Here is a 27,286-nt window from a genome sequence, read left to right on the forward strand (position 1 = left end):
AAATAATAATTAAATAACAATTTATTCATTTTTATAATTTTTTTTTTTTTTTTTTTAAAAAAAAGGAAAAGAACGGCTTTCTTTATGGCAGGGCCTTGCCATATCCTTTCCCGTCGGCGCCATACATGCAAGGGAAGGCAACACATTTTCTTCCTTCTAGGCTAAGTACCAAAAGATTAGGCTCTTAATTCCCTTGCCCCACTTTAATTAAATGGGGTCGTTTATGTCAAGTTTGGTTCGGTTAGGTGAAATAATCTTTCCAAACCTAATTCAATTGTTCGAGTTTTCGATATTGAAAATTACAAAAAACCCAGCTAGTATAACATCATTACTGTAGTTGATCATCTATTCCGATACGATTTCAACCACCACGTGAGTTCAACAAATGTATTACTAAAAGGTTAGACCTTTTACTTTATCGAAGATATTCGTGTTTTAATTAATAGTTTAAGTTTAATTTTACCTAAAATTCAAAAACTTACCATATTCTATGTATAGTCTTAACAACTACACAATAATTAAGTAAAGATGGAAATTTAATTATTTTTTTAATTGGATTAAAATAATTAGATTAGTTAGGTTTTAAGTATTTTATAGCTTTAATTTGACCATTATGTCATTAATGAAAAGAACGAGAAGAAAATTATTGTAGATTAATTGTGTTATATGCTTAATAATATGTTGATTTTGTCAATTGATTGCGTGATTGGTTGATTATTCAATTTTAAATATTAATTTAGGGCATTTCTTGAAGTAAGAGTTTTTCAATAATATATATATTTTTTAATTTTTTTAATTTGGTGGGTCTTGCTTATAAAAGGCATTGCTTTCAGAAGATATAATTTGATGAATAGCTTCTAATCATAGATTATAATGCTTTGAATATTCATTGCGGAAATTTTTTATTTTTTTATTTTATTTTTTGGTATATTAAAAAAAAAAAACACAAATGTGATATTGGAAATTGATTGTACTTTTATGAAATGAACAAAACAAAAGACAAACACAAAAGGGAAAATAAAGTTATGGAAAAAGGGTTAGATGGGGTTAATTTAATTATGAATTTATCCACATCATATAAAAAATATATATATAATATAATTTAGTGTTAAAGGGAAAAGAAAAAAAAAACATAAATTTTAAATTTCTTCTTATTTTTAATTATATTAAATTCGAATCCGAAAAAACTTATAAATAAAATTCAATTTATTTGGAGCACTTACCAATCATTTATTATAAATAATTCAAAATTTAATTTTTTTTTGAAATTAGGTAGTGAACATTCTCGAGAATCTCTCTTAAATTTAAAGGCTCGTGGATATTGAGTACACTTTTAATATGCGTTCAATTTTTCAAACGCCCTATATCGTAGAGTACTCCATACACAAAGTACGAAAAAAAAAGTTTATAACTTCGTCTTTCTTCTATAAAAGTAGATAAACGAGAATTAATTCGAACTATCACGCATATTTTGACCGATTCAAAGTGAAAAAATGGGATTCATTGCTTGTAAAGTACGTGTTCGGGTAAATATTATATATCAACGCGAACATATTAATTTTGTTTAAAAATTTTAATACAACAAAAAAAAAATATATATATTATTATTATGTACCGAAACTATGCTAGGAATAACCAAACCTATTTATTTTATTGCTAAAAGTTGACATCACCAAAGCGATGGTTAAGCGAAACCTCGTGGGAGAAGCAAACCGAATTTTAAAGTCTATGATTCCATGTGGACATAAAACAAACCATGAGAAGACGACACGTGGCAGGTAAGATGAAACGTGGCGGAATGAGAGCCGTTGGTGGCAATAGAGAGGAGGAAAGGAGAATAAGATCAAGCGTAGAGGAAAGGCCGACCTCGTGCCAACGTAGAGACGCAAGGAAGATCCAAAAGCAGCGTAAGCGCCAAACTTTGTCATCTCTGTCAAATTCCATCCGACGGCTGTAATGAATCTTCAGCCACCAAATCCATCTCCACCGTCCATAGGCTCCTGCTTTCCACAACACATTAACCTCGTCTCTTCAGCCTTGGCCTTTTCATTTTCGTTTCAATTCTCAGAAATTGGCATCGGTTTTCTCTCGTGAGAGAGAGCAGAGTTATGATAATAAGGCAAAAGATCACATTTTTTTGGGTACCCATTTGAGAATAAATATGGTAAGCCAAAAAAAAAACTCACATTATTCTCTGTTTTTCTTCGTTAAATTGATTCTTGGGTCTGTTCTTTCCAAAGATGAAGCAAAAATCAATGTCGGCGCCGCCGTGGTTGGAGCCATTGTTGAACACGGCGTTCTTCTCAATCTGCCACACGCACGGCGAATCCGCTAGGAGTGAGCGGAATATGTACTGTCTTGATTGCCACTGCGACGCATTTTGCTTCTATTGCCGCTCATCTCACCACAAGGATCATCAAGTAATTCAGGTTGGTTCAATCAAATTCTTAATTTGTTTTGGAAATTTCAAGACATGGGTTTTGTTAAGCATTGACTTAGATGAAATGGGTTGGTTTTGGAATTTGAAAATTTGTTTTAGATAAGAAGATCTTCGTATCATGATGTGGTAAGAGTGGCAGATATCGAAGAAGCCTTGGATATAAGTGGCGTTCAAACCTATGTGATTAATAGCGCCAGAGTCATGTTCTTGAACGAGAGGCCTCAACCCAAAGCTGGTAAAGGAGGAGCACATATTTGTGAAATTTGTGGGAGAAGCTTATTGGATCCATTTCGTTTCTGTTCACTCGGCTGTAAGGTTAGCCACCATTCCCTTTCCTTTTCGATTCCGGGTTGGATCAGATCGGATCATAACATAAACACGATAGATTAGAATGAAAATCGAAGATCGAAAAGTGGTTTATAATGTTAATTTGGGGAAAAAAAACATGGCGTTTTGTAGCTTGTAGGGATGAACAGAAATGGGGATGCCAGCTTTAGCTTGGAGACGAAGAAAGAGGCAATGGTAATGGAAAGAAGAGAAGGAATTTCATCAAGGAGAAGAAAAGGCATTCCTCATAGGGCACCTTTTGGGTCCTAATTATTGCCTTCCAAACCAATTCTTTGAAGCCTTTAATCATTTTACATGCCATAATTTGGGGTCATTGTCCATAAAAGTATAGGGCACTCCTTCATATTGATATGTCCTAAAAATAAATTTTTAAAAAAATATCAATTTTTTATTTTTATTTTTATTTTTATATAGGGTCCCATACACAACAAATTCTATCTCGAGGATGTGAAGAACCAATAATGGAGGAATTGTTATGTTGATAATTGCAAGGTGTATATTTGTTTATTGAGAAATTAAGATTTTAAAATTATTTATTTTCAAAAAAAAAAAAGAAAAAAGAACATGTCCTTGTGGAGTCTGCTTCTTAGTTTTCAGGGGGGGCCCACTCACCACATGGGCCGTTTATATAAATAAATACTTTTTTTTAATTATATTTTATTATTACTATTATTATTTTTTATATAGTTAAACAACCATATTCGTCTTTGGATTTTAATTTGCATTTTTTTTTATGTGAAATTACTGCCCAAATGGTAATTTATTTTGTGGTTATTTAAAGCTTTAATTACTATAATTAATTGAAAATTTAATTTTGATTATTTTCTAATTGTGTGATTAGATTGGTTTAGGAAAAATAGTAAATTTTGTATTCTTTTTTAAGCAACCTTGTTATTTAATGCTTTCTTATTCAGATTTATAGCAAGAAAATAAAATGAAAAAGATAGGAAAATAATAATTAAAAGAGAGAAAAAGAAATTTTATTTATTTTTACTAAAATTTTTTCATTTTATTATTTTAAAAATAACTTTATTTATGTACTTACTTTTTCAAAAAACACTTTTGAAAAGTCTTTCAAAAAGCTACTTTTTGTTTTAGAAACGTGGAGAGAGGCATAAATAAAATCAAAATTTTAAAAAAGATTATTTAAATAAATATATATTTATTAATGAAAAAAATTAAAATCGATGTGAAATAATGTGAGGTACCTAGGTTCATTTTCTAAAATTTTGCAATTTTTTAATTTAAAAAAATGTTTAATTTTAATTAGTAATTAAGTCAGCTTCAACCTTACCCTTTTAATTTCATTAAAATAAATTTTAAAATTATAAGAAATTGTGATATTAATACTTTCATTTTCGAAATTTAATTTTAAAAAATTATGATGATAAAAATCAATTTCAACCATTAATTTCCATAATTTATTATAAAATTAAATATTTCGTGATTATTTTAAATATATTGGGTAAATTAGTTAATTAATGAATAATTATAATTATAATTTAAAGGATATCTTATGAATTGATATATCTGTGTAAGCTAAAAATAAAAATAAAAAAAATTATAATATTTTCTAAAAAGAAAAACCTTTAGAAACGTTAATTCCTAACGGGCCTGCACTGGACCCGTTGAAATTCTTTTGGGCCGTCGAGATGTGCTTTTGGTAACTGAGCTGTCAGCCAGCAATTGGTTGGCTTTCTTTTATTTAAATTGAAAAATAAAAGATTCTCATTGACTTTTTGAACTGTTTAATATATTTCCTTCCAAAATTTCAGATCAGATTCAGATTCGAATCTTTCAACGTGTCAGAGATAGCTGAGACGGCTACGGCGTTTGTGCAAATATTTTATATTAATGGCTATTTCATTTAAAAAATGGTAATTTAAAAGCTTAATTAATGTAATTATAAACGAGGAATTCATACTTAACCGAGTAATAAAATCCAAATATCTAATAAATAAATTGGGAGTCTCAAAAGTGTAGTTAAAAGTGACTTAAGTATTGAACAAACTGTAAAATATTTTCAAGAGCTTCAAAGTAGGGGTCGAATAATGAGAGACTGTTCAAAGGTGTTGGACGATAAAAGTCCCACATCGACTAATTTAGAGACTGTTCAAAGGTGTTGGAGAGTTCTATTCGTCTAACGAAAGGCTCCATAGATATTATGAGAGGTACTTTCGAATTCCTAGATCGAAGTTGATTAGCATGTGTTGGAGATAAATTAGGATCTAGAATTGGTGAAGTAGAAGATTTAAATTATTATTTTAAAGTTTATAGCTTTTTTGATCTTGGAATTCTCCACCACTCAATTTTCAATTCTCATCGTCTTAGAAATGATCCGTTCTCGATTTCAATTCCCCATCGGAATGTCCAGAGATGCCGGCGTTAACCTCCATCTCCACCGCCACAATTTCCGCTTCCCCCCTTGTCTCACTACTGTCCGCCGCCACCCCACCGTCTCTCTGCTACGTTTCTCTCCGATAACCCCCAAATTACTTCTCAGACACCGCTTCAAGTCCAACACTAACTTCATTCCTATGGCCTCCGCCGCCAACAACCCGACAGACAACACTCACGTTGAAAATCCTGGCAGCGACGATCTCCGACCTACAACGCCGGAACAGAGAACGCTTGCCTGGCCGGAGATGGCCCTGCTCTGGATCGGCCTCGTCGTCGGCGTTCCAGCGTATTACCTCGCCGGAAGCTTAGTCGATCTTGGAATGGCGTGGTGGCAGGGGATAGCCACCGTAGTCGCCGCCAACGCTGTAACTCTAATTGCCCTAATTCTCACCGGTCATCCTGGTACGAAATACGGCATCTCCTTCCCTGTTTTTGCCCGATCGTCGTTCGGAATCCATGGCGCTCACATCCCCACGCTTCTCCGAGCTCTGATCGGCTGCGGTTGGTACGGAATTGAAACGTGGATCGCCGGCGAAGCTATATTCCTTCTACTGCCGGAAAGTATAAAAAATTCTTCATTTTCACAGGTTCTTCCGTGGCTGGGAACTTCGCCTCTGGCTTTTACTTGCTTTTTAGCCTTCTGGGTCGTTCAATTAGCAAGTGTTTGGAAGGGAATGGATGGAATTCGAAAACTCGAAACAATTTCAGCTCCGATTCTTGTTTTTCTCACAATGGGTCTCTTGATTTGGTCCTGTGTTCGAGCCGGTGGATTTGGGCATATGCTTTCTTTAAACTCCAAATTATCTTCCTCTGAATTCTGGGCTCTGTTTTTTCCTTCTCTTACTGCTAATATAAGTTTCTGGGCCACTTTGGCTTTGAATATCCCTGATTTTACTCGCTATGCCAAGTCTCAAAAGGATCAAATCATTGGCCAATTGGGGCTTCCGGTGTTCATGGGGGCGTTTACTTTCGTCGGCGTTGCTGTCACTTCCTCCACCGGAGTGATTTTCGGACATATAATTTCGAACCCAATTGATCTTCTTGGCCATATTGGGGGTTTTGCCACTAAGGTTTTGGCCATTTTTGGGATTATTTTGGCCACTGTCACCACCAATGTCGCCGCCAATGTAGTGGCGCCGGCGAATGCATTGGTCAATCTCAGCCCTTCTTATTTCACTTTTACAAGAGGGGCGCTTCTCACCGCCGTGATTGGCATTGTTTTTCAGCCGTGGAGGCTTCTGAGCTCGAGTGAGAGCTTCGTTTACACTTGGCTTGTTGGGTATTCGGCGCTGTTGGGGCCGATTGGAGGAGTGATGGTGGCAGATTACTACTTCCTTCGGAAGAGAGAACTGATTGTTGAGGATTTGTATTCTTCGAGTCCGACAGGGGCTTATTACTACTCCGGTGGGTTTAATTTGACGGCTGTGGCGGCGCTGGTGGTCGGAGTTCTGCCGGTGATTCCTGGATTCTTGGAGAAGGTGAAGATTGTGTCTAAAGTTCCTGAAGTGTTTACAGTGATTTACGGGAATGCTTGGTTTATTAGCAGCTTTATAGCCGGATTTTGCTATTGGGGTCTCTCTGTTTTGTTGAAGCGGCGAAAAGTTTCTAGCTGTCTTGGGCCACAGCTTTGAATATTTTTCATTTTTTTCATACCATATTGTATATTTATGTTACTATATCGATCGTTAAGAGTTAGCCGACTAAATCTCAAACAGGACAAGGATCCACGTAACGTCATAGTAGTTGATAGAGGTACAGAGGTCACTCCCATTGTGATCATACAATACGAGGAATAAGAAAAAATCATCGTGTAATCTTTAATACTAAATTGTTTCCGTAGATAAAATTTGTATTTTGTGCCTCGGTTGGATGATATAGAGTTGTGCCCTAGATATGATTCGTTCCATCCAATCGTTATGTGCATACTATTTGGAGGATCCTCGACCATCATTTGGTAGTGCACCTATTTTCAAAGGGTACAATAGTTGGTAGACAAAGAAGTCACTCCCACACGATTATGGTTATATGTGGACTACAAGATAATCATCAACTAATCTCAAGTAGTGAACTATCTCGTGTGACAAGGTTTGTATATGTCGTAAAGTTAGGTTATTCACAAGGTCACATGTCACCTATTTGTATATATGCATGATTAGAATCGATAGCAAGATTAATTGAACCCTAATGATTCAAATCATTGTGATATATTTTAAGGAACTAGGTCACATGACACCAATGATTTAGAAATGATCACGGAAGGTAGATGATATGAACCCAATCATCGAAATAGACCTAAATGAGTCATATTATGTAAATCTCGATTTAACGACAAGGGTGTTTTCAAGCGGTGTGGCTTTGGAATTACGTGTAAATATTCAAAACACTTGACTTAGTACACATCACAACAGGTCGAGACAAGAATAGAATGAGACAACCTTAAAAAAAACTATCAACTGACATGAACTCTCCGCTGTCTGCCGCTTCTCCACCTTCTCTCTGCTACGCTCCTCTCCGATCATCTTCAAATTAGTTATCGTATACCTCGCTTCGCTCCAATGGCCTCTGTCGCCGACCGTCCGACAGATGATGCTCAGTTCGAGAATTCCAGCAGCGAAATTCTCCGGCCGACCGGTCCGGAACAAAGAACACTTATCTGGTCTGAGATGGCCCTGCTCTGGATCGGCGTCGTCGTCGGTGTTCCAGCGTATTACCTCGCCGGAAGCTTAGTTGAACTCGGAATGGCGTGGTGGCAGGGCATCGCCACGGTCGTCGTCGCCAACGCCGTAACTATGATCGCCTTAATTCTCACCGGCCATCCTGGAACTATATACGGCATCTCCTTCCCTGTTTTACTCCGATCGTCGTTCGGAATCCACGGCGCTCACATCCCCACGCTTCTCCGAGATCTAATCAGCTGCGGTTGGTACGGAATCGACACGTGGATTGCCGGTGAAGCCATTTTTCACTTTCAAAGGTTCTTCCATGGCGGGAATTTCCCCTGTTGCTTTTGTTAGATAAAACCTGAGTTTTACCGTTTTTCTTATTCACACGATTCCAGAAAATCGTGAGTTTGACCATTTGACAAATCACGTCGAATGGATCACCATAGTTTTAGACTGAAACTTTGTAGGGAGTGGCACAGATTTAGTTGGCCATTCTCAGTCAATTTTAGAATCCTTTTTACTTTAAATAGGATATTTGTTCAGAAAATAAAACAATCCGAACGCAGTCAAATTCAGAGTTATTTTTCTCTCTCCTTTTTTGTTACGCATTTTCCCAATTTCCTCTCACGGAAATTCTGTCAAAACCAACAGCTTTTACTTGCTTTTTAGCCTTCTGGGTCGTTCAATTAGCAAGTGTTTTGAAAGGAATGGATAGAATTCGAAAACTTGAAACAATTTCAGCTCCGATTCTTGTTTTTCTCACAATGGGTCTCTTGATTTGGTCCTGTGTTCGAGCCGGTGGATTTGGACATATGCTTTCTTTAACCTCCAAATTATCTTCCTCTGAATTCTGGGCTCTGTTTTTTCCTTCCCTTACTGCTAATATAAGTTCTTGAGCCACTTTGGCTTTGAATATCACTGATTTTACTCGCTATGCCAAGTCTCAAAAGGATCAAATCATTGGCTAATTGGGGCTTCCGGTGTTCATGGGGGCGTTCACTTTCGTCGGCGTTGCTGTCACCTCCTCCACCGGCGTGATTTTTGGGCATGTAATTTCAAACCCAATTGATCTTCTTGCCCATATTGGGGGTTTTACCACTAAGGTTTTGGCGATTTTTGGGATCATTTTGGCCACTGTCACCACCAATGTCGCCGCCAATGTGGTGGCGCCGGCGAATGCGTTGGTCAATCTCAGCCCTTCTTATTTCACTTTCAACAGAGGGGCACTTCTCACCGCCGTGATTGGCATTCTTTTTCAGCCGTGGAAGCTTCCAAGCTCGAGTGAGAGCTTTGTTTACACTTGGCTTGTTGGGTATTCGGCGGTGTTGGGGCCGATTGGCTGCGTCATGGTGGCGGATTACCATTTCATTCGGAAGAGAGAACTGATAGTTGAGGATTTGTATTCTTCCAGTCCGACAGGGGTTTATTATTACTCCGGTGGGTTTAATTTGGCGGCAGTGGCGGCGCTGGTGGTCGGAGTTTTGCCGGTGATTCCTGGGTTCTTGGAGAAGGTGGAGATTTTGTCTAATGTTCCTAAAATGTTTAGGGTGATTTACGGGAATGCTTGGTTTATTAGCACCTTTTTCGCCGGATTTTTCTTTTGGGTCTCTCCAATTTGTTGAAACGACCAAAAGTTTCTAGCCATTTTGAAATTTTAGAATAAATTTTTTACTATATTTTTGTGTAAATGTACATTATTATATTATACATTAAAATTATAAAGTTAATTACGGCTGTCCAAGTGGGCCTAGGCCCATAATCATCCAACATTGAAATGGGCCAATATAGAAACCCAATGAAACTGGGCTTCATCCATGGCCTGGATAATCGAAGCAGCCCACATTGACCTCCAATTCAGTGTCCGAACGCGTGTATAAACCATCAAAGTCAACCTGATTAAATAAATTATAAGAATTGATAGATAAACCGTGGGCCCACATTTGACGTGGGAGGTAAAAACGACACCGTTGGCGATGGATAGGTAAAAGTCAACTGGAGGATGGACCAGGTATAAGGTCAACGGAGAGATCGGGTCGAAGTTAAGAGCATGAGGCTACACGGGTCAAGCCACCACCGAATCGGAATAAAACAGCCGGACTTGACCCGATCTTGGAAATTTGGCATTTCCTATATGAACCCCATATTTTCCAAACATTTTTCTTTATGCGAAGATTCTTCTAATAAAATTTTAATAATTGTAAAAAATTAACTACTTTTTTGACTTTTGACTTCTAATATCCAACTTTATCCATATACCAGACTTTTTAGATTATTTTTTAAACATGATTTTCTCGTATGTTACCAAATCAAGTTTTTTTTTTTTTTTTTTAATTATGATTCCTCAATTAATTAAACTATGTTTCGGTCGGTTAATATAACTTCTTAATCAACCGAAAAAAATGTCTCCCATGCAAATGATTCAAATCAAATAAAGCTACCAAGCTATACCAACAAAGGCGATTTGACTCGGGTTTTCGTTCGAAGGTGAAAGCAACAGAAAGACGATGAAACCATTTTTTATTGTCCGCCGACTTAATTGATCCATACATTAATTATTTTATTATCTCAAATTATTATTTTTCACATTCCAATAATAAAACACAACAATTTTCCATATACATAATCTAAGTTGAGTAAGTGAAATCATAAACTAGGGTTTGCTTGTTTTTTTGCTCTTTTTTAACTTTACCCTTGAGACCCAAAAAAAAAAAAAAAAAAAAACATATTTAATTCCCTATTCCCATTTTAGCCCTTGACAAAATATGAACACCCTCTTTGCATCTCTTCCATTATTGTACTAATATGTCAATAAATAATTTTCCTAGACTCTAAGAAGTTCTTCCTCTTAGGCTCACGAGATGTAATGTATTGAAGGAAGATGCCAAAATCAGTGTCTTTGTAACGCCTTGGATTCTCTTCATTCACAAGCTTTGGCCATGGCTTCATCGTTGACTGAAAAGGAAGGCTATGTAACGAAGCCACAGAAATTCTCGGCTCGTTTGCGTTCACTACGACTCTATGTAGAACGCTCTTGTACCTTCCATTACTAAAGATCTGCAACGTTTTTAGGGTTCAGGATTTAGGGTTTGATCATAAACGAAAGATACGAAACTAAACAAAAAAATAAACGAGCCCTACCTCGAGATGATCGCCAATGTTGACAACAAAACAATTGGGCAAAGGTTTAACATTGACCCATTTTTGTTGGTGATGAATTTGAAGCCCTTCAACTTGATCTTGAAGGAGGAGTGTGAGGAAGCCATAATCAGAGTGTGGTGGCATTCCTAGGGTTAGCTCTGGCTCAGGACATTGTGGATAACAATTAACGACCATTAGTTGACTTCCATCTTCAAACTCTTTCAATAATTCTTCTTCTTCTTTCTCCATAGCTCCCAAGCTTTCGAGAATTGCTTCGACTAGAATCAGAAACAGGCGTCGGGTTTGCTCGGCGTAGGTCGATGCCGAGTCTTTGAAGGCGGCCGGAGAAGATGGCCAATTGGAGAGAAGTTGGTGTAGATTAGGGTTGCAGGTCAGCTTCAAGAAGTCCCTCCAGTAGAAAACAGTGTCTTTGGTTTGGTTGAAGCTTGTACCATAACGTACGGTCGCATGCATGTCGGATGACATGTATTTGGCTCTTTCCTCATATGGAAGCTCGAAGAATTTTGAGCAAACTTCTCTCATGCTTGATATCACTTCGCTTGAAATTTCATGGTTTATCAACTGCACATGATATCAAATTCGCACAACGAGAGAGTAAAAAGATTAAATTTATCATAACTTATTGATCACAAACGGGTTTTCAGTTCCATGTGAGCTAATAAACTTGGCTTAGTAGAATAAGTTACTAACTTATAGAACAACTATACAAGAATCGATAGTAGTTGTCAAATTGTGGATCATATTTTGTGCTTATGGGTTAAGTTTTATGCTTTAGTTAGGAAGATTGTCAGCGATTATTATTAACTTGAGAAGGAAGTTCAGAAAGTTAGTTAATGTTTTCTCTACCATACAACCCGAACAAGAATTGAAAAGCTAAATGCTTCGTTCCAAAAAATCTCTCATTTCAAATTTTTCCTTTTACTTGTTTCGACATATTTTAATCATGAGTCAAATCCAATCTTTTGTGCTAATTCACATAGGAAAATAACAAGAGATTAAATTTATCGTAACCCAGAACCCTACCTGAAAGAAGCCATAATCTTCACCGGCTTTGGAGAGGGAACGGAGGACGTGTCGGCGGTTAGGGCCACAGAGTTGGACGAAGTCGATGACAGGAAGCTCGACAGCGCCGATCACATTAGGGTTGTCGGATTTGCAATCGCCAGGGCGGTCGGAATTGGGGAGAACATATTTGAGAGGGAGCTTATTCAATCCCTTGTCACACAAATTCTTCACACCCTTTTGGTACACTTGAGTTTCTGATACAATGGTATTCTCCATCTCAGCCGCCATTGCCGGAGACATCTTGAAAAGCAACAAAAGCTGGAAAAAGGGTTTGCTTAGAAGGGATTTGGTGAGCGTTTAGTGAAGAATTGGAGGCAAAAGCTTTACATATATATATATATATATATATATATATATAAAAGGGAAGTTCTGGGAAACCGGAAATGGTATTGGGAACGGAAGAAGTGGGTTCTAAAACCGTTGACAAAATCCAGTCAGAGACGCAGAAGCTAGAGGGAATGGTAGGGACAGGAAACTGACGCCACGGCTGCTGACAAATAGCTTCATTCATGGAGCCTAATACTTTGTCCTCATGGAATAACGCGGCTGACTTTTTCCGGCCCCAACACAAACCTAGCCTAGGCCCCACCCTCTTGTTTTCCTATTGTCCTAGCCCGGTCGACATAAACTTTCGGGAGTCTCATATTTAAGGGGATGATCATTGATTTATAAGTAAGGAATACATCTTTATTGATATAAGACATTTCGTGGAAACCAAAAATAAAATCATAGAGTTTATGTTCAAGGTAGACAGTATCATATCATTGTGGAGATTCATGGCTCCTAACATTGACGTGTTAAGTCATAGATATCAGTTTTTTCGTAGAATATAATATTACAAGTAGAAGATTCAAAATTAGACGGGTAGAAGAGTATGGTAAGGACCAGTTAATTAATATCTTTATTTCCAAAGAAAGACGAAGAATTTTGAGTACAGGAGTTAGCAAGTCTGATGGACTACTACAACGACTACAACTACAGAGTCGAGTCCTCTTTTGATGGGACCAGACTCCAACTTGTTTCTTCGAGAATAATTTGTAATATGGATCAACAATTAGGGTTCATAACTTGAAATTATTGAAGGATGCATGATCACTGATAGATTTTAGTTGAATCTATCCCGAACCTCCTATCTTTCTCCCCTTTTTGTAGTCGTTTCAATGTATTGGATCTAAACGCCAAGATAGGACCCAACGTCAACATCCATTTTGTTTTCCATTGAGTTTTTTCTTTCTCCTATCATGTGTTCTTGTTATCTTCTTCCTTTTGATATCTATAATTGCATCAAATAGGTCACGGGTTTTTAAATTATGATATCAATCAAATGATGTGCCAATATCTCTTACTCATACTATGAATATTACACTCTCAAACCATCATGAAAATTATATAAATTAATGGGTAAGATTAAATTTTTTCTAACTGAATACTCAAATTAGAAAATATCATATTATTATAGAGGATTGTGGTTCTTAACATGATATTAGAGTGTCGAACAAAAAAGTTGTGAGTCTTAAAGGTATACTCTAACAACGGGTGTACTTTGTTCGAGGGAGTCGGAGCCTCGATTCAGAAGAGACTGTTCGAGAGCTCCAAAGAAATAGGCTCGAGAGAAACTCTATGGTGTACTTTATTCGAGGAGATAATTGTTAAGGATTATTGAGAGGAGTAGTCCCACATTGACGCCTCATAGGCTTTCTAGGAAAACCGAAAACAATTATGAAGGGTCGTGGTTCCTAACATATCCTACTTTATCTATAAATTTATAGTCCGATACTTATCCAAATCATAAGATAACTTAAAAAAAAAAAAAAAAAAAAACTACAAAAAGAGAGATTGCATTAATAAAATTATTAACATTTTATAACGTGCAAGTAATATTAGTTTTTACATTAAAAAGAAATAGCTAAAATTAAAAAGTCAAAGAGTTGACCTAAAAAATCATAAACCAAAATAGCTACGTACTAGATTATAATAAAAATAATTAAGTATGATCTAATATGTAGCATGCAAACTTTAGGATATAAAATAAAAAATAAAAAATGTCCCTTTAATTATTTATTTATGTCACCAATAATGTAACCTAATTTGATATAAGTCCCATCACCCTCAAATGGCTTGTTCTCCTTTTCTTTTTTGGATTTTTTTTATTCCTCTTTACTATTTTAGTTATTATTTGTTTGTTTTTTTGCTTCTTTGTTCATTGAATTTGCACTATTTTAGCATTTATTCTTTGCTTTAATACTTTATATTATAATTCTATAAAGTTAAAAGTTATCATGATTTGTGTAACTAAAATAATTATAATATTAAATTAATATTAAGTTGATGATGATTTAACACGGTTTTGAGGATGGTGGAGCACAAAGTTTCGAACTAATTCCATTTTTAATTAATATTATTACAAATTGAATTGGTCAATCAAAATTTAGTTTTTTTTTTTTTATTATTTTTTTTTTATGGGCTTAGTTCCACCAATTAATTTTAATCTTTTATAATGATTTTATTTTAAATTTAGAAACATTGGGCCTATACTATGGACCAATTTTATATTGGGCTTTTTTATTGATTGTGGCATTGAGATGGGCCTTTTACCAACTTTGGGCCTACGATTATTGGAGGGTATTTTTGACATTCATGTAAAAATTATGTAATAAGCGTAGGCTTGTATAAAAAGAATTAAGTATATATTATTAGTATAATTTAAGTATATATTAATAGTATAAATAAAATAAGAATTATTCCCTACTTTTCTTTTTCTTAATATTACTATAATGTGTCAATTAATTATTAATTAGGTTAGATTTGATAACCAAGAGTTTTTATTTTTTTTATTTTTAATATATATAATTTATTTTCTTTAAAAATGAAGTTTTTTTTTCCTTACAATTTTGTGATAATTGTTCAAAAATGGTGAAGCCTAATGGTTAATAAATATTGTCCAATCATGCCATTTTAGTCAACAATGGACATTTTCGTAAAAATATGTGGTCCTCTTAATAAATAATTTTCCATTTAAAACAAAATAATTTTTTTGGCTGCCAAAAAAAAATTCCATAAACTTTATATCAATAATACTAATATAAAAAAAAAAATTAAATATAGGGTTTTAAAATACCTGTAAACTTTATAGAAAAAAAAATCATTAATATTTTTTTAATTTTTTAATTTAAATATTTAAAGGTAATTTTAAATATTTCTAATTAATTATATAAAAAAAAAATTAAATCTAAAATTCAAAGATATATATGATTTGTTAAATTTGTTTTTTTTAGAAGATAGGATTCATAATACATCATACATCAGTGATGTCATCTCATGTCTCGAGGTAACTCGATCATCTTGGGTTGTTCGGACACATCGGTTGGAAACTGACCCATGTGTCGATCATCTCAACGAAACATCTCGAACATCCATCCATCTGAATTCTCATTGAGCATTTGACTCTTCCGTGTCCATGCTAGACTATTCTCGACATGTTCGAAGGTGCTATATGTGAACTATATCATATTTGAATTATTAACGTTTTTAAATAATTAAAAAAATAACCTAAAATTCAACCTAACCCGATAGTAAATTTGTAAACTCTAGATTGGATCACAAATCAACAAAATTTTACCCAACACAACGCGGCTAAGTGTACACCTCTAGTTAAAAACTTGATAGCTAGGTTTTTGTTCTCTTCCCAAAACGTACGTGTGGTCCTTATAGCTCACCAATCTTCCACATCCTGATAAAGCCTAGTACCGTCGTCGTCAATCTCAAAATCAAAATGGTCGGAAAGGAAGATCCGCCGATGGGGAAAGAATCCGCCAACACCGTTGCCGGAAGCGAGAATCATAAAACAGCGAGGCTAGCCATACTAGAGCTCGCAAACATGATCAGCGTTCCGATGTCCCTCAATGCCGTCGTCCGTCTCAAAATCGCCGACGCTATCTGGCAAGGAGGTTCCAATTTTCCGCTCTCTGCTTCTGAGATCCTCGCACGCTTGGTTCCATCCGGTGGCGACGCCGATAATCTCGAGCGGATCCTCCGTATGCTCACTAGCTATGGCGTTTTCGAAGAGCATCTCAACCCTAACTCGTCGGACCGCCGGTATTCCCTCACCGACGTAGGAAAAACTCTGGTCACCGATTCCGATGGTCTCTCTTACGCGTCGTACGTGCTTCAGCATCATCAGGTCCGTGATTATTGCGTATGTCAGATTTCTGTTACAACAGATTAGTTTCGATCCTTTGGCCGTTCTGATTCTGAATTTCTAATTTCTGTGCCGTGTACAGGACGCGCTTATGAGAGCGTGGCCAAGAGTGCACGAGGCTGCGATTGACGCTACTACGGAGCCGTTTGTCAGAGCTAATGGCGAAGCAGCGTACAGTTACTACGGGAAGAATGAGGAGATGAACTTGTTAATGCAGAGAGCGATGGCCGGCGTATCAGTGCCGTTCATGAAGGCTGTATTGGACGGCTACGATGGCTTCGGAGGCGTGGAGAAATTGGTCGACGTCGGCGGCAGCGCCGGTGATTGCTTGAGGATGATCCTACAGAAACATCCTCACATTAAGGAAGGAATCAACTTCGATCTGCCGGAAGTGGTGGCTAGGGCTCCCAGCATCCCCGGTGAGCTTTTTTGTGATTAATTAACGTCTATAGCTGTGATTATGCAGCTTTCATTTTTAATTAATTAACCTGCTTAATTGTAATTATCATTACTAAATTAATTAACGTATTTTAATTATTTATTATTCGTGGTTTAAATTTAAAAAAAAAAATAGCAATTTTTCTTTTAATGAGGATGTATGTAGCGAAAAAGTGAGTAGCTGTATGCTAAACTGACAGGGGTGACTCACGTTGGAGGCGACATGTTCAAGTCCGTCCCCACCGGTGACGCTATTTTCATGAAGGTACGTGTAGCTTTTGCCTTTTTATTTTCTGTAAAAACCCTACGGATTTTAATTTCCATTTCTCGCACGTGACACTGGGCCCTCCCAGTTTCAGCTACCTACTTGAACAATAAATAATTTTGCCTCTTAAAAAATACAAATTAGTATTTATATAATTGTTACAAAATAAAATTTAAAGACTGAATTATTAAAGTTAGGGATTAAATTTCATAAAAGTTTAAGAGCCAAAAATATTTGTCAACAAAAAAAAATGTTTTTAAACCTACTATAAATGAAAATAATATTTATATAATTGAAAAATAACTATAAAAATCCAATATTGATAGAAGAAAATATATATTCCAATTTGTCAATTTAATTGAGTAACATAATAATATTAAAAAATTTGTAGGTTAAAATATTAGTTCAGTTGCCTCATTTTAAGTTCATGTGTGAAATTTAAAATGATATATTATTATTTTATTATTAACCTTTTAATTTATTTTCTATAAATTTTAAAAATATGTTTTCTTGATGTTTTTTTTTTTTTGCATGATTATTAATATCATTTAATCAATTTTGATAAAAATGACGGATTAAATTTAAGATTTATGAAAAAAAATATATGAAAACTAAATGAAAATGCAAATACCAAATTTGTATTATTCAAAGCAAAATACGTATGGACTTTGTCGGTAGGAGTTTTTTTTTTTTTTTTTAGAAATAAAAAATATTTTTAAAAAAATGGATAAGGAAGGAGAAGAAAATGAAAGGTGTAAACTGACATATCTATGTTTTCAAAAACAAAATAAAACAAATAAATATTTTCTTAAAAGAAATGAAATACTACATTTTTATTAAATGATGATTTTATTTTATATAGATTATGTTCAAATGTAAATACTGCATTTTTATTAATAAAAGTTGATTTGAAATACATGTTTTCTTCCAAATTCAAGGTGAAGATATTATTTAGATTATTATTAAAAAAAAAAAAAAAAAATCTCAATTTCAACCCAAAGGGTAATTAGGCATTTTAGAAATGTAGCAACTAAAATAGATAAAAAGTTAGGAAGGCATTCTGAAATTGGATTGTGGGCAGTGGGTTCTGTCAACATGGACGGATGATGAATGCAAGATGATATTGGAGAACTGCTGCAAGTCACTCCCGGCGGGAGGGAAACTGATCGCCTGCGAGCCGACGGTGCCTGAGAAGACGGACGACAGTCACCGGACACGTGCCCTTTTAGCCAACGACATATTCATCATGACCATTTACAGTGCGAAGAGTAAGCAGAGGACTGAGGATGAGTTCCGGCAGCTGGGCCTCTCCGTCGGCTTCTCCGGCATGCGCTCATTCCACGTGGATTACTTCTATTGTGTGTTGGAATTCCAGAAGTGAAGGCTTGGATGTTATTGCAGAGATTTTAGATTCGGCTGTTTACAATTGGCATTGGAATCTGAACAAATATTTTGATTAGTATTCAAACAATGGTGTAGTGGAAGATTGGTTGGGTTGGGTGGAGCAACCTAACACCCCTCACACACTCTGTGATTTTCTGTCTTCTTCCTCATTGTGGGTTCCAGCCATGGCCCTCCCCTTCCCGCCAGTATTCACCCATCCCCATTCTAATCATATCTTACCCACATTTCCATTTTTATTTCTGATTTTTTGTCATATTAATATCCAAATGAGTTTTTTTTTTTTTTTTTACTTGTTATTTTTTACCGTCTTATTTATATCGAGGTGAGCTGTTTTAACCGTGGTTTTTTCATTTTTGCTATATTTCCAAAAATGAGATTGATAATTAGGTCTTCTTTTTCTCATATACATGATTTTTTGGTTTGGTATATTGGGATCAATAAATTAAATTCTCATATAGTTTTTTTTTAAAAAAAATTCGGAATTACACATTCACTTTTTAATTGAGTTGAATTTCAATTTGGTCAGTAAATTTTAAAATATTACCGAATTTTGAGTTAAATTTTAAAGAAATAAATTTCAAGAATAAAAAGTTGACTTTTTTCAATTAAAAAAAAAAAAGGAGAAACAAATGAAAATGGTTATTTGTTGCGTTTTATTCTGAATATATTCACGTGATTTCCATAAATTTATTACGACTTACGATTATTTATTTATTAATTTATTTAAAATGGAGAGTCGGTTTCAATTCGGTGCACCCGAATAAACGCCAATGGCCTATTCACCCACTCTCGTAGGACCCAACTTTTCAAATATCATCCAGCCAATGGAACAGCGCCACGTATAAGAATTATTCAGCGTGTCTTACAATCACCACGTGTCAAGTAGTGTGAGCGAGTTCTGAAGTTGGGTATTCGCAACCGTTTAGGAGTGGGGAAATATTATATTTAAGAGAGAAGAAAAAAAAAAAAAAAAAAAAAAAAGAAAAAACGGATTACGGCTGTTTTCGAGATATTTGGTAAATGGTAATGGCTTCTTCACTGTATCGTCTTCTTCACCAACTATAAATTCCATATCTATTTCTCTCTCTTGCTTTTGGGATTCGCACATGAAAACGCTTTAGCGATTGTGGAAAATAATGTAACACCCTCGCAACAATGACCAGCTAGCGAACGCTCGCTTTGTCTCTTTCTCTCTTTCTCTTTCTAATCTCTATCGGCTCTCTCTCTTATTGTCTGTTGTCTTATAGTCATAGTTTTTATCATACTTTTTTCATTTTCTTTCTCTTCTTGGTAATGACGATGACGGTGAAAATGGGGAAGGGATTGGAGGAATTTCTGCGCCTGATTTGATTGAACAATTGGGTGGAAGAGAGAGAGAGAGAGAGAGAGAGAGAGAGAGGGGAAAAATGTTCAGGTTGCACAGGAACCGACAGGCGAAATCAGGGGAGAAAATTGATTTCAAGTTCTCCAACTTCAAGGCACTCCAGGTACATGTTTTAATGCTCTCTGTTTTGTTCTGATTGCATTTAGTGAAGCGTATGAGTTTGTTTTGAATTCCCCTAATTTTTTTGGGATTAGGGGATTTGATCGAGTGTGATTTGGGATCCTTGTTCTGGTAATGGTTAATGGTGTTAGATGGAAACTGTTGTGATTGATTAGAGGAATAAAATTAGAATTACGTAGAAGGATTTCTGGGTTAATGATAACGATGTAGTCACTGAATCAATACTGCCTGTGATCTGGATGAACAGTAAATGGAAGTTACTTATGTGGTCAACGTTATTAATTCTTCTTTATTGCTGTCTTGGAACGCAGCTCGGGAATTGGGTTGTCATTTTGGTGATAACTGATATAAGTTGACTCGGTCATGGAGATATCACCCACTGCTGACTGCTCTTTAATTTATCCTTTTTGCTGCTTGTATGATCATCACAGGTACCTAAAGGTTGGGACAAGCTATTTATATCTGTCGTCTCAGAGCAAACCGGGAAGACAATTGTCAGGTCAAGCAAAGCATCTGTTCGTAATGGAGGTTGCCAATGGACTGAATCTCTATCAGAGTCCATTTGGGTTTCACAGGACGAAATTTCAAAGGAGTTTGAAGATTGTAATTTCAAGCTTGTTGTGGCCATGGTATTGCCTGACCTATGTTGTTTTCGTAACAATCTTTTGTTTCAACTTTAGCTGCTATTCTGTAATTTCAAGCATTTAAATTGAATCTACAATCACAGGGATCAGCAAGATCTAATATTCTTGGTGAGGCTATGGTCAACATGACAAATTACATAGATTCTAAATCTTCTTCTGCTGTCTCACTTCCATTGAAAAAGTGCAATCATGGGACTAATTTACAAGTAAGCTCCATAATTTGAACATTCATACAGGATGTAAACATTCGTGAAATCAATACTGGGAATCAAATTTTACGATTCGTTCTCAGTATAGAACTAATAATATCTGAAGCTATTGATCATATTCCACAATTTTCCGTCTTGTTTGCAGGTAAAAATTCAGTGCCTAACTCCAATTACAAAAGTGAGGAGGTCTGTATGATGGGATGGCTTTATTAATTGTTGTTAATACTGAATTATATGGCTAGCCTTTAAGATTCGTGAACAATTTTCAGGAGTGGAGAATTGAAACAGACAAATTCTTCAAAAGAAAACTTGAAGAAGGAAGGTCATGACTCAGATAGCTGCTCAGATATAACCGATAGCCAATTGTCGAGGAGTATTGGATCTTCCTCTGGTGCAGATTTATACTCTAGCTTACACTCCGGAGAGGGTAGCAGCAAGGTAAGATCGTATTTTCCATCACAATTTTTCTATCATCATGTTTGGTGCCCCTACTATGTTGAGCTCTGTTGCTTGTTTGATTGAGTTTCTGATAATGTTTGGCTTTGATCATGGTTTTAGATTACCATTTTCATTCTTGAGATGTTGATTTTAGATTACCATGTTCCTCATCTAGACCATGGTACCATGCAGATTCATTAACCGATCAACATATTTTTCGAACATTTCACAAAATTCACCTCACTAATTTTATTTTATTAGTTAGATTATGCAAGCAGATATAGTTTTCTTTGGGCTTTCGCTTTCGGACTTCCTCTCAGAAATGATTCGTGGATTATAACTAACATATTTATATATATTTTTTTGTATCTGTTTGTAGGAAGCAAGTTTCTCTGCTTCCTATTCACAACTGAGCAATGATTCATCTGAGGTTTATGAATCCGTAGAAAACGACGCTGCAAAAAACAATTATAGTGATATGCAAAGACAAGACTCCGTGAGCTCACAGAATAGTTTATCACCTAATTCTGTAATTACTGGTTCAGGTAATCACTCTCAAATTTTTTCTCTCAAGATTTTGCAATATCATCTTCAATAATGTCTCATCTTTCATGTTAAAACTTTTGGGAAGCAGCGGAGGCAACGACTGTTCTGGAACTTCGTGCTGAAGCTAAGTTGTGGGAGAAAAATGCCCACAAACTGATGGCTGATCTTGATCAGTTGAAGAAAGAGTTTTCAGATCAATCCCAACACCAGGAAAGTTTAAATTCTGCACTTTCAGCAGCAAATGCAGAATGTGATGGTTTGAGAAAAGAACTTGAGCAACTGAAACTGGTGACTGAGAACTCAACACAGAGACAAACAATCATTGAGGATTTTTCATATCAAAATAATGAACCACTCATCCTAAACGAATTGAAAGATGAACTGAAGTTCCTGAAAGAAACTAATGCTGATTTAGCCGAGCAGCTAAAGAGAAGCCAAGAATCAAATATTGAGCTTGTGTCCGTCCTTCAGGAGCTAGAAGAAACTACCGAAAAGCAGAGACTGGAAATTGGGGAACTTTTGGCACGTCACAGAAAAGATAATGATATTGAAAATATTATTCAAGAAAACAAGGAATTGATGCTTCAGTTAGAACGTGTGAAAGAATCAGAGAAGAATCTTCAATTGAAGGTAGGGCTACTAGAGAGAAACTTGGAGGAAACAAATTTGAGAAACTTGGAGGAAACAAATTTTGATTTAGAGAAATGCAAGGTCTCAAACCAACGATTCCCTCAGGATATAGACAAGGAATCCGATGGTAAGCTACATTCTGAGGAGGAACTACGGTCTTTACAATCTGTAAACACAAATCTAGTGAAGGAAATTGAAATGTTGAAGGAAAAAGTGCAGGAGCTAGAAAAGGACTGTAATGAGTTGACGGATGAGAACATAGATCTCTTGTACAAGCTTAAGCAAGCAAATAACGATGCTAAGGGAGGAGGTTTGCCTTTTAACTCCTCAGGTGGTAAGCCTTTATCTAATTCCTTTGTTAATTTTGGATTCGATACAATGAAACACAAAAATTCTACACAAAATCTCGAGGTAAGTCCTGAAGGGATTGAGAATAACGATAGTTCTTTCAATCAAAAGCTAGAGAGTGCGAAATTTGAACTGGAAGTCAAAGTTGAAGAGCTCAGTAGGGAATTGACTGAGAAACAGCTGGAGATTGAAAAACTTGAATCCAGCATTTTGTCCAAAGAAGACGAGATTAAGATCCTCGGAGATTTGCATACTGAATTGCAAGCTAAGTATGCAAATCTTCAAAAAGAAAAACATGAGATCGAGGAACAGATGGAAGTCATACTTGGAGAAAGCAATATCAGCTCTAAATGCATAAATGATTTGCGAAATGAAGTAAAGGAGCTTAGAAACAGTGTGGATTTGCATGACTCTGTAAAAAGTAAATGTTCAGAGCTTGAATGTGAAAAACGAGAATTTGAACTTCATGTATCTCAGATGGAACAAGAACGCATACAGTTGTCAGAACGCATATCTGTTTTGGAATCTCAACTAAAATATATGAAAGACGAGAAGGAGTCGGTTCGCCTTGAGTTAGAGAACTCTAAGTCTCGTGCTGTGGGTCTCCAAGATGAAGTTGATAGACTGAGACTCGAGATAGAGAAGGGAAGTGTTGATCTGAAACAAATGTTGAATGATGTGCAAAACCAGTGTGCAGAGGCTCAAGATCAATGTGAGTACCTGCAAAGAGAAAAAGATTTGGTTCAGAAATCAAATGGAGAGCTGAAGAAAAAGAATTTCGAGTTACATGAGCGTTATTTACGTTTGGAATCGAAATTGAAGGAGTCACTTGAAAGGTCTGCTCATTATTCCAAAAAAGTTGATGATTTGGAGCAGTATCTCTCTCTTGGATTGGAGGATTTCGCCTCAAAAGAAAGATTACTATCTTCGGAACTAAGTTCAATCGTTGAAGACAACATAAAATACAAAGAGAAATTTGCCATGTTTGAAAGCTTGTACAATGAGACATATTTAGAGAAGGCAACTGAAGCTCAAGAACTTCAAGGAGCAGTTGTGCACCTGACCAAGCAACTTTCATCTATGAAGAATGATCTCAACATCATGCAAATGGAATCTGATGAAAAGTTAACAGCTTTGATCAATGAGCTTTCCGTGTCAAAACAAAGCCAAGGAACACTGATAGTCGACCATGAAAAGTTACTGAAGCAGTTGGAAAATTACAAATCACTCGAAGTCAAACTAAAGAACTCTGTCAATGATCTTGAATTAAAGCTTTCTGTGTCTGAAAAAGAACGAAAGCAGCATGAGGAAGAACTAACTAACTTAAAGGTAAAAATGGCCCATTTTCAGGATGAGGTTTCTGAATCGAGGAACAAGCTCGAACAAAAGATTATCGATGAATTAGAGGAGAGCAAACAGAGCGAAGTTGCCTTAAAAGAAAATGTTCTGAGAATAGGGAGTGAATCAGTAGTGAAAGAGGCATCATTTACTGGGAATGACGATTTAAGCAATGAGCTCTACCAGATTAAGAGAGTAAACAGTAAGTACCAACAGAAACCGAAAATACTGGATGAGAAAGATGAGTGCCTAAAAAGATGCCAATACCTTGAAGCAGAACTGAGACAATTAAAGGAGGAAAAACGGATCCAGCGGGAGTCTAGCAGTGTAAAGGTTCACGGTCTTTCCAAAACCAACGGCAAAAACACGAAGCTTCTAATAGTCAGTCTCTTTTACTATTCATTTAAATGTTGATTTTGACTTCCAAACTGCTTAAAAGAATTCTGAGTGCTAATTGTTTGAATATAACAGAATGATGCGGTAAAGACCGTTGGTCAGAATCTTAGTGGCAAGAAGAAGCCTGCTTCAAAGACCAGCCAATCACATGAACAAGTGAAAGATCGTAAGGACTTTAACAGCAATCAATCTCATTCTCAAGTTAAGGTAGAAAATGCTGGTGTTTTAATCTGTCCCGATATAGTTTACAAGGATGCCTTTGTAACTTGTTAATTTCTTGTCTCTACAGGATGATAGTGAATATGATATTCCTGAAGCTGAATCTGTTTCAAGAATTCAGTTGCTCGAAAAGGAACTTGCTGAGGCTTTGGGAGCAAACAAGAAATATGAAGATCAGCTGAGCAGGTACGTTCATATTTGTTACAGAACAACAAAAACTTTTTTACTTGAGCGAGTGGAATCTACTAAATTATTCATGATTGGCTGATCATCAGGTCTAGCATATGTTGAGCCAAAACTGCATTAGAAATTTATGGCTATCCTACAGTACTTTCGACTGAAGTTTCACATAAGCCTGGAAAACAAATTTGCCTCCTTTCACTTTCAAATGCCGTACACGTTATTCATTGTACAAGGACCTTAATTTTCATAGCTTTATATGTCTCCCTCAATCTGAATTTTCCCATATCTCTTCGCACTATTTTCAGGCTTGTTTCAGACAATCAAAACAACAAAGAAAATTCTCCCATATCATTAGTTGAAGGTGATGCAGTGGCAAAGGAAAGATACGAAAGCATAAACTCAGCTCTCGAGGCAGAGTTAAGAGACATTCGTGAGCGGTACTTTCACATCAGCCTGAAGTACGCTGAAGTCGAGCAACAGCGTGAGGAACTTGTTATGAAGCTGAAAGCAACCAAGAGTGGGGGAAGGAGATGGTTCTCATGAAAGTCCAAAAAGTGCATGTTTTCTCTTTACTTTGTAAATGCACACCAGACTCGGACGCTTCTCTGAAGCCATTTTCAGTTCTCAAATCATGATTTCAATCAAGACTCGCAATTGAATCCTGCTGGAACACTGGTCTTAGTCTTAGGCTAACAGCAAGAGATTACTAACATGGAAGAGTGCATGGTTGTTTGAGAAGGGAGAGACGGAGAGTGTGATGATGACCAACCTGAAGTTGAAGAAATCAGACAGCTCTGCTCCCATTGTTTCAAACAAGTTATTTTGTATAAAGTAAGGCAATAATTTGAAACATACCAAACTCTAATTGTATTTTTGACTATCATGCCCCTATCTTTTTCGAAGAGCCATACATGACTACTCAACTCTCCTGAGTCGTTACCTTTTCTAGATTTTCCCTTCATATAATAGTCTGCATAGTGGTGATGGCGTGATTCATGTTGGAATTTGGAGAGAGAAATAATATGTAAAACATATTTGCATACTTCACTTGGAATCGAGTAATATATTCTTCTGTTGCTTCCTCAGGTATCCATTTGTCTTGCTAACCTCAGCAACTCTAACCAGTGATGACCGCAGCCTTCTCCAAGTGCCAGGCATTATGCCATAGAAACTGAAAATGAACTTTCTGGACAAACTACTATCTTACTGTAACAGCCTTAACAGCCTAAGCTCACCGCTCATCGTTATTGTTTTCTTCAGGTTTTCACTTCCAGGTTTTCTTTATGGTTTTAAAACGTATCTGCTAGGGAGAGATTTTTACACCCTTATAAAGAAGGTTTTGTTCACTCCCCTTATCCACTTAAATCTTTAGGAAGAGCCATGAACAGTAAACTCTTGAAGTGACCCAAGCCACTTAAATGATTTAGTTGATTTAATGTATATGGTGCATACTTGATCATTTTGCTGAAAATAATGTGAAATTTGGCAGGTTTGTAGGAATACCTCTGTTGGTAGGAGGAGCAAAAGCCTAATGAAGGCGTTGAGAGGAAAATGCAATCCAGAAAAGGAGCAAAAAGAAGGTGGTGTGGTCACACTTGGAACAGTTTAAGAATATGGTACGAGTATATCCCCTGGAAGATACTGAATTTGTTCGTGCTGCCTCCATTTATCACTTTTTTTTCTTCTTCATGTCCTGCTTTCTGCTCACGTTTCCTTTTTAACAAAAGAAAGTGGCCGCACACCGCTCTTGGTGTCACGTCAGTCTCTTGATTCCCTTTCTTCCCTGCCCTGCTAAGCTTCTATAACAACCAGTGCAGCTTCTTTATCAAACCCTCTTTACAACTGCACCCAACCCCACCACCAATTTGTCTCATGCCCCTCTCTGCGGCCACCCTAGCGGTGGCCAGCGGCTGTGGAGCTTCCATTTCAGGTGGAGATTGTGTGAAGTTTACAGTATTGTTTTTCCCCCATGCTCAACTAGTTGAGTCGTGGTAGTGAAGAGGAGATGATATAAAGGTTTCTTGAAAGTTTGTGTCTTCTTCAGTGGGGCCAGAGGAGATGTTTATGACTTCCTCTGTAAAGGGCAACTCCCATCCTTTGGCGTTCTCCAAATTCCCAGAAAAATCTCACTGTTCTTCGCTTCTCCTGATGTGGGCATCGAGGAAGTTCTGAACTTTTCGATTCAGTGACTCGGATTATGCACTAATGTTTTACTCTTGCTTTTCTTTGCTTTCTGATAATGCATCACTTGGTGGTTGCTTATATATATATATATCTATGGCATGCCCTCAGCCCCCCTGAGTTTTAAGAATGCATTGTACTTATCTCCCATCTCTCTGCGAGTGATTGGAAATCTCTGTCTTTCTCTATGGATTGTTGGAATTTTGAGATGAATAGTTTGAGTATAAGCTCCTTGCTTTCAGTTTTTTTTTTTTTTTTTTTTTTTTTTTT

General features: G+C 36.3%; 6 protein-coding genes and 1 long non-coding RNA gene across 12 annotated transcripts; 5 read left to right on the plus strand and 2 right to left on the minus strand.

The window, feature by feature from the left end:
- Positions 1-1,632: 1,632 nt before the first annotated feature.
- LOC111498297 lies at positions 1,633-2,267 on the minus strand. Its single transcript, XR_002720759.1, has 2 exons — positions 2,187-2,267; positions 1,633-2,042 (listed from the first exon to the last, which is right to left on the minus strand). It is a non-coding gene; the product is annotated as an uncharacterized LOC111498297 (long non-coding RNA).
- LOC111498296 lies at positions 2,036-3,321 on the plus strand. 3 transcript variants are annotated; one of them, XR_002720758.1, is made up of 5 exons: positions 2,036-2,164; positions 2,241-2,429; positions 2,540-2,755; positions 2,900-3,113; positions 3,203-3,312. XR_002720758.1 is itself a non-coding variant. In XM_023149427.1 (4 exons), exons 1-4 carry the CDS (start codon positions 2,162-2,164, stop codon positions 3,248-3,250), a joined length of 456 nt encoding a protein of 151 aa, XP_023005195.1. In that variant the 5' UTR covers positions 2,036-2,161; the 3' UTR covers positions 3,251-3,321. The 3 variants fall into 3 exon arrangements, 2 of the variants coding, with proteins under 2 accessions (XP_023005195.1, XP_023005194.1); XM_023149427.1 differs by lacking the exon at positions 2,900-3,113 and having other exon boundaries at positions 3,203-3,321; XM_023149426.1 differs by lacking the exon at positions 3,203-3,312 and having other exon boundaries at positions 2,900-3,172.
- A 1,736-nt stretch (positions 3,322-5,057) lies between these two features.
- LOC111498292 (purine-uracil permease NCS1-like) lies at positions 5,058-6,893 on the plus strand. The gene has a single exon (XM_023149422.1). The coding sequence runs from the start codon at positions 5,122-5,124 to the stop codon at positions 6,817-6,819; it is 1,698 nt and encodes a 565-aa protein (XP_023005190.1). The 5' UTR covers positions 5,058-5,121; the 3' UTR covers positions 6,820-6,893.
- A 1,635-nt stretch (positions 6,894-8,528) lies between these two features.
- Positions 8,529-9,473, plus strand: LOC111498832 (purine-uracil permease NCS1-like). The gene has a single exon (XM_023150204.1). The coding sequence runs from the start codon at positions 8,838-8,840 to the stop codon at positions 9,471-9,473; it is 636 nt and encodes a 211-aa protein (XP_023005972.1). The 5' UTR covers positions 8,529-8,837.
- A 910-nt stretch (positions 9,474-10,383) lies between these two features.
- LOC111498654 (flavanone 3-dioxygenase 2-like) lies at positions 10,384-12,375 on the minus strand. Its single transcript, XM_023149978.1, has 3 exons — positions 12,034-12,375; positions 10,990-11,571; positions 10,384-10,905 (listed from the first exon to the last, which is right to left on the minus strand). Exons 1-3 carry the CDS (start codon positions 12,313-12,315, stop codon positions 10,657-10,659), a joined length of 1,113 nt encoding a protein of 370 aa, XP_023005746.1. The 5' UTR covers positions 12,316-12,375; the 3' UTR covers positions 10,384-10,656.
- A 3,386-nt stretch (positions 12,376-15,761) lies between these two features.
- LOC111498706 (caffeic acid 3-O-methyltransferase) lies at positions 15,762-18,614 on the plus strand. The gene is made up of 4 exons (XM_023150044.1): positions 15,762-16,255; positions 16,356-16,692; positions 16,912-16,976; positions 18,058-18,614. Exons 1-4 carry the CDS (start codon positions 15,848-15,850, stop codon positions 18,355-18,357), a joined length of 1,110 nt encoding a protein of 369 aa, XP_023005812.1. The 5' UTR covers positions 15,762-15,847; the 3' UTR covers positions 18,358-18,614.
- A 759-nt stretch (positions 18,615-19,373) lies between these two features.
- LOC111498612 (synaptonemal complex protein 1-like) lies at positions 19,374-27,237 on the plus strand. Of its 4 annotated transcripts, XR_002720817.1 has the most exons (12): positions 19,374-19,867; positions 20,316-20,513; positions 20,612-20,734; positions 20,883-20,923; positions 21,007-21,175; positions 21,555-21,720; positions 21,807-24,418; positions 24,509-24,640; positions 24,723-24,838; positions 25,141-25,666; positions 25,922-26,095; positions 26,325-27,237. XR_002720817.1 is itself a non-coding variant. In XM_023149913.1 (10 exons), the coding sequence occupies exons 1-10, from the start codon at positions 19,787-19,789 to the stop codon at positions 25,376-25,378; spliced, it is 3,876 nt and encodes a 1,291-aa protein (XP_023005681.1). In that variant the 5' UTR covers positions 19,374-19,786; the 3' UTR covers positions 25,379-25,920. The 4 variants fall into 4 exon arrangements, 2 of the variants coding, with proteins under 2 accessions (XP_023005681.1, XP_023005682.1); XR_002720816.1 differs by lacking the exon at positions 25,922-26,095; XM_023149913.1 differs by lacking the exons at positions 25,922-26,095; positions 26,325-27,237 and having other exon boundaries at positions 25,141-25,920.
- Positions 27,238-27,286: the final 49 nt, after the last annotated feature.

This window comes from Cucurbita maxima, unplaced genomic scaffold (assembly GCF_002738345.1).
Source record: "Cucurbita maxima cultivar Rimu unplaced genomic scaffold, Cmax_1.0 Cma_Scf00025, whole genome shotgun sequence".
Taxonomy (NCBI): Eukaryota; Viridiplantae; Streptophyta; class Magnoliopsida; order Cucurbitales; family Cucurbitaceae; genus Cucurbita; species Cucurbita maxima.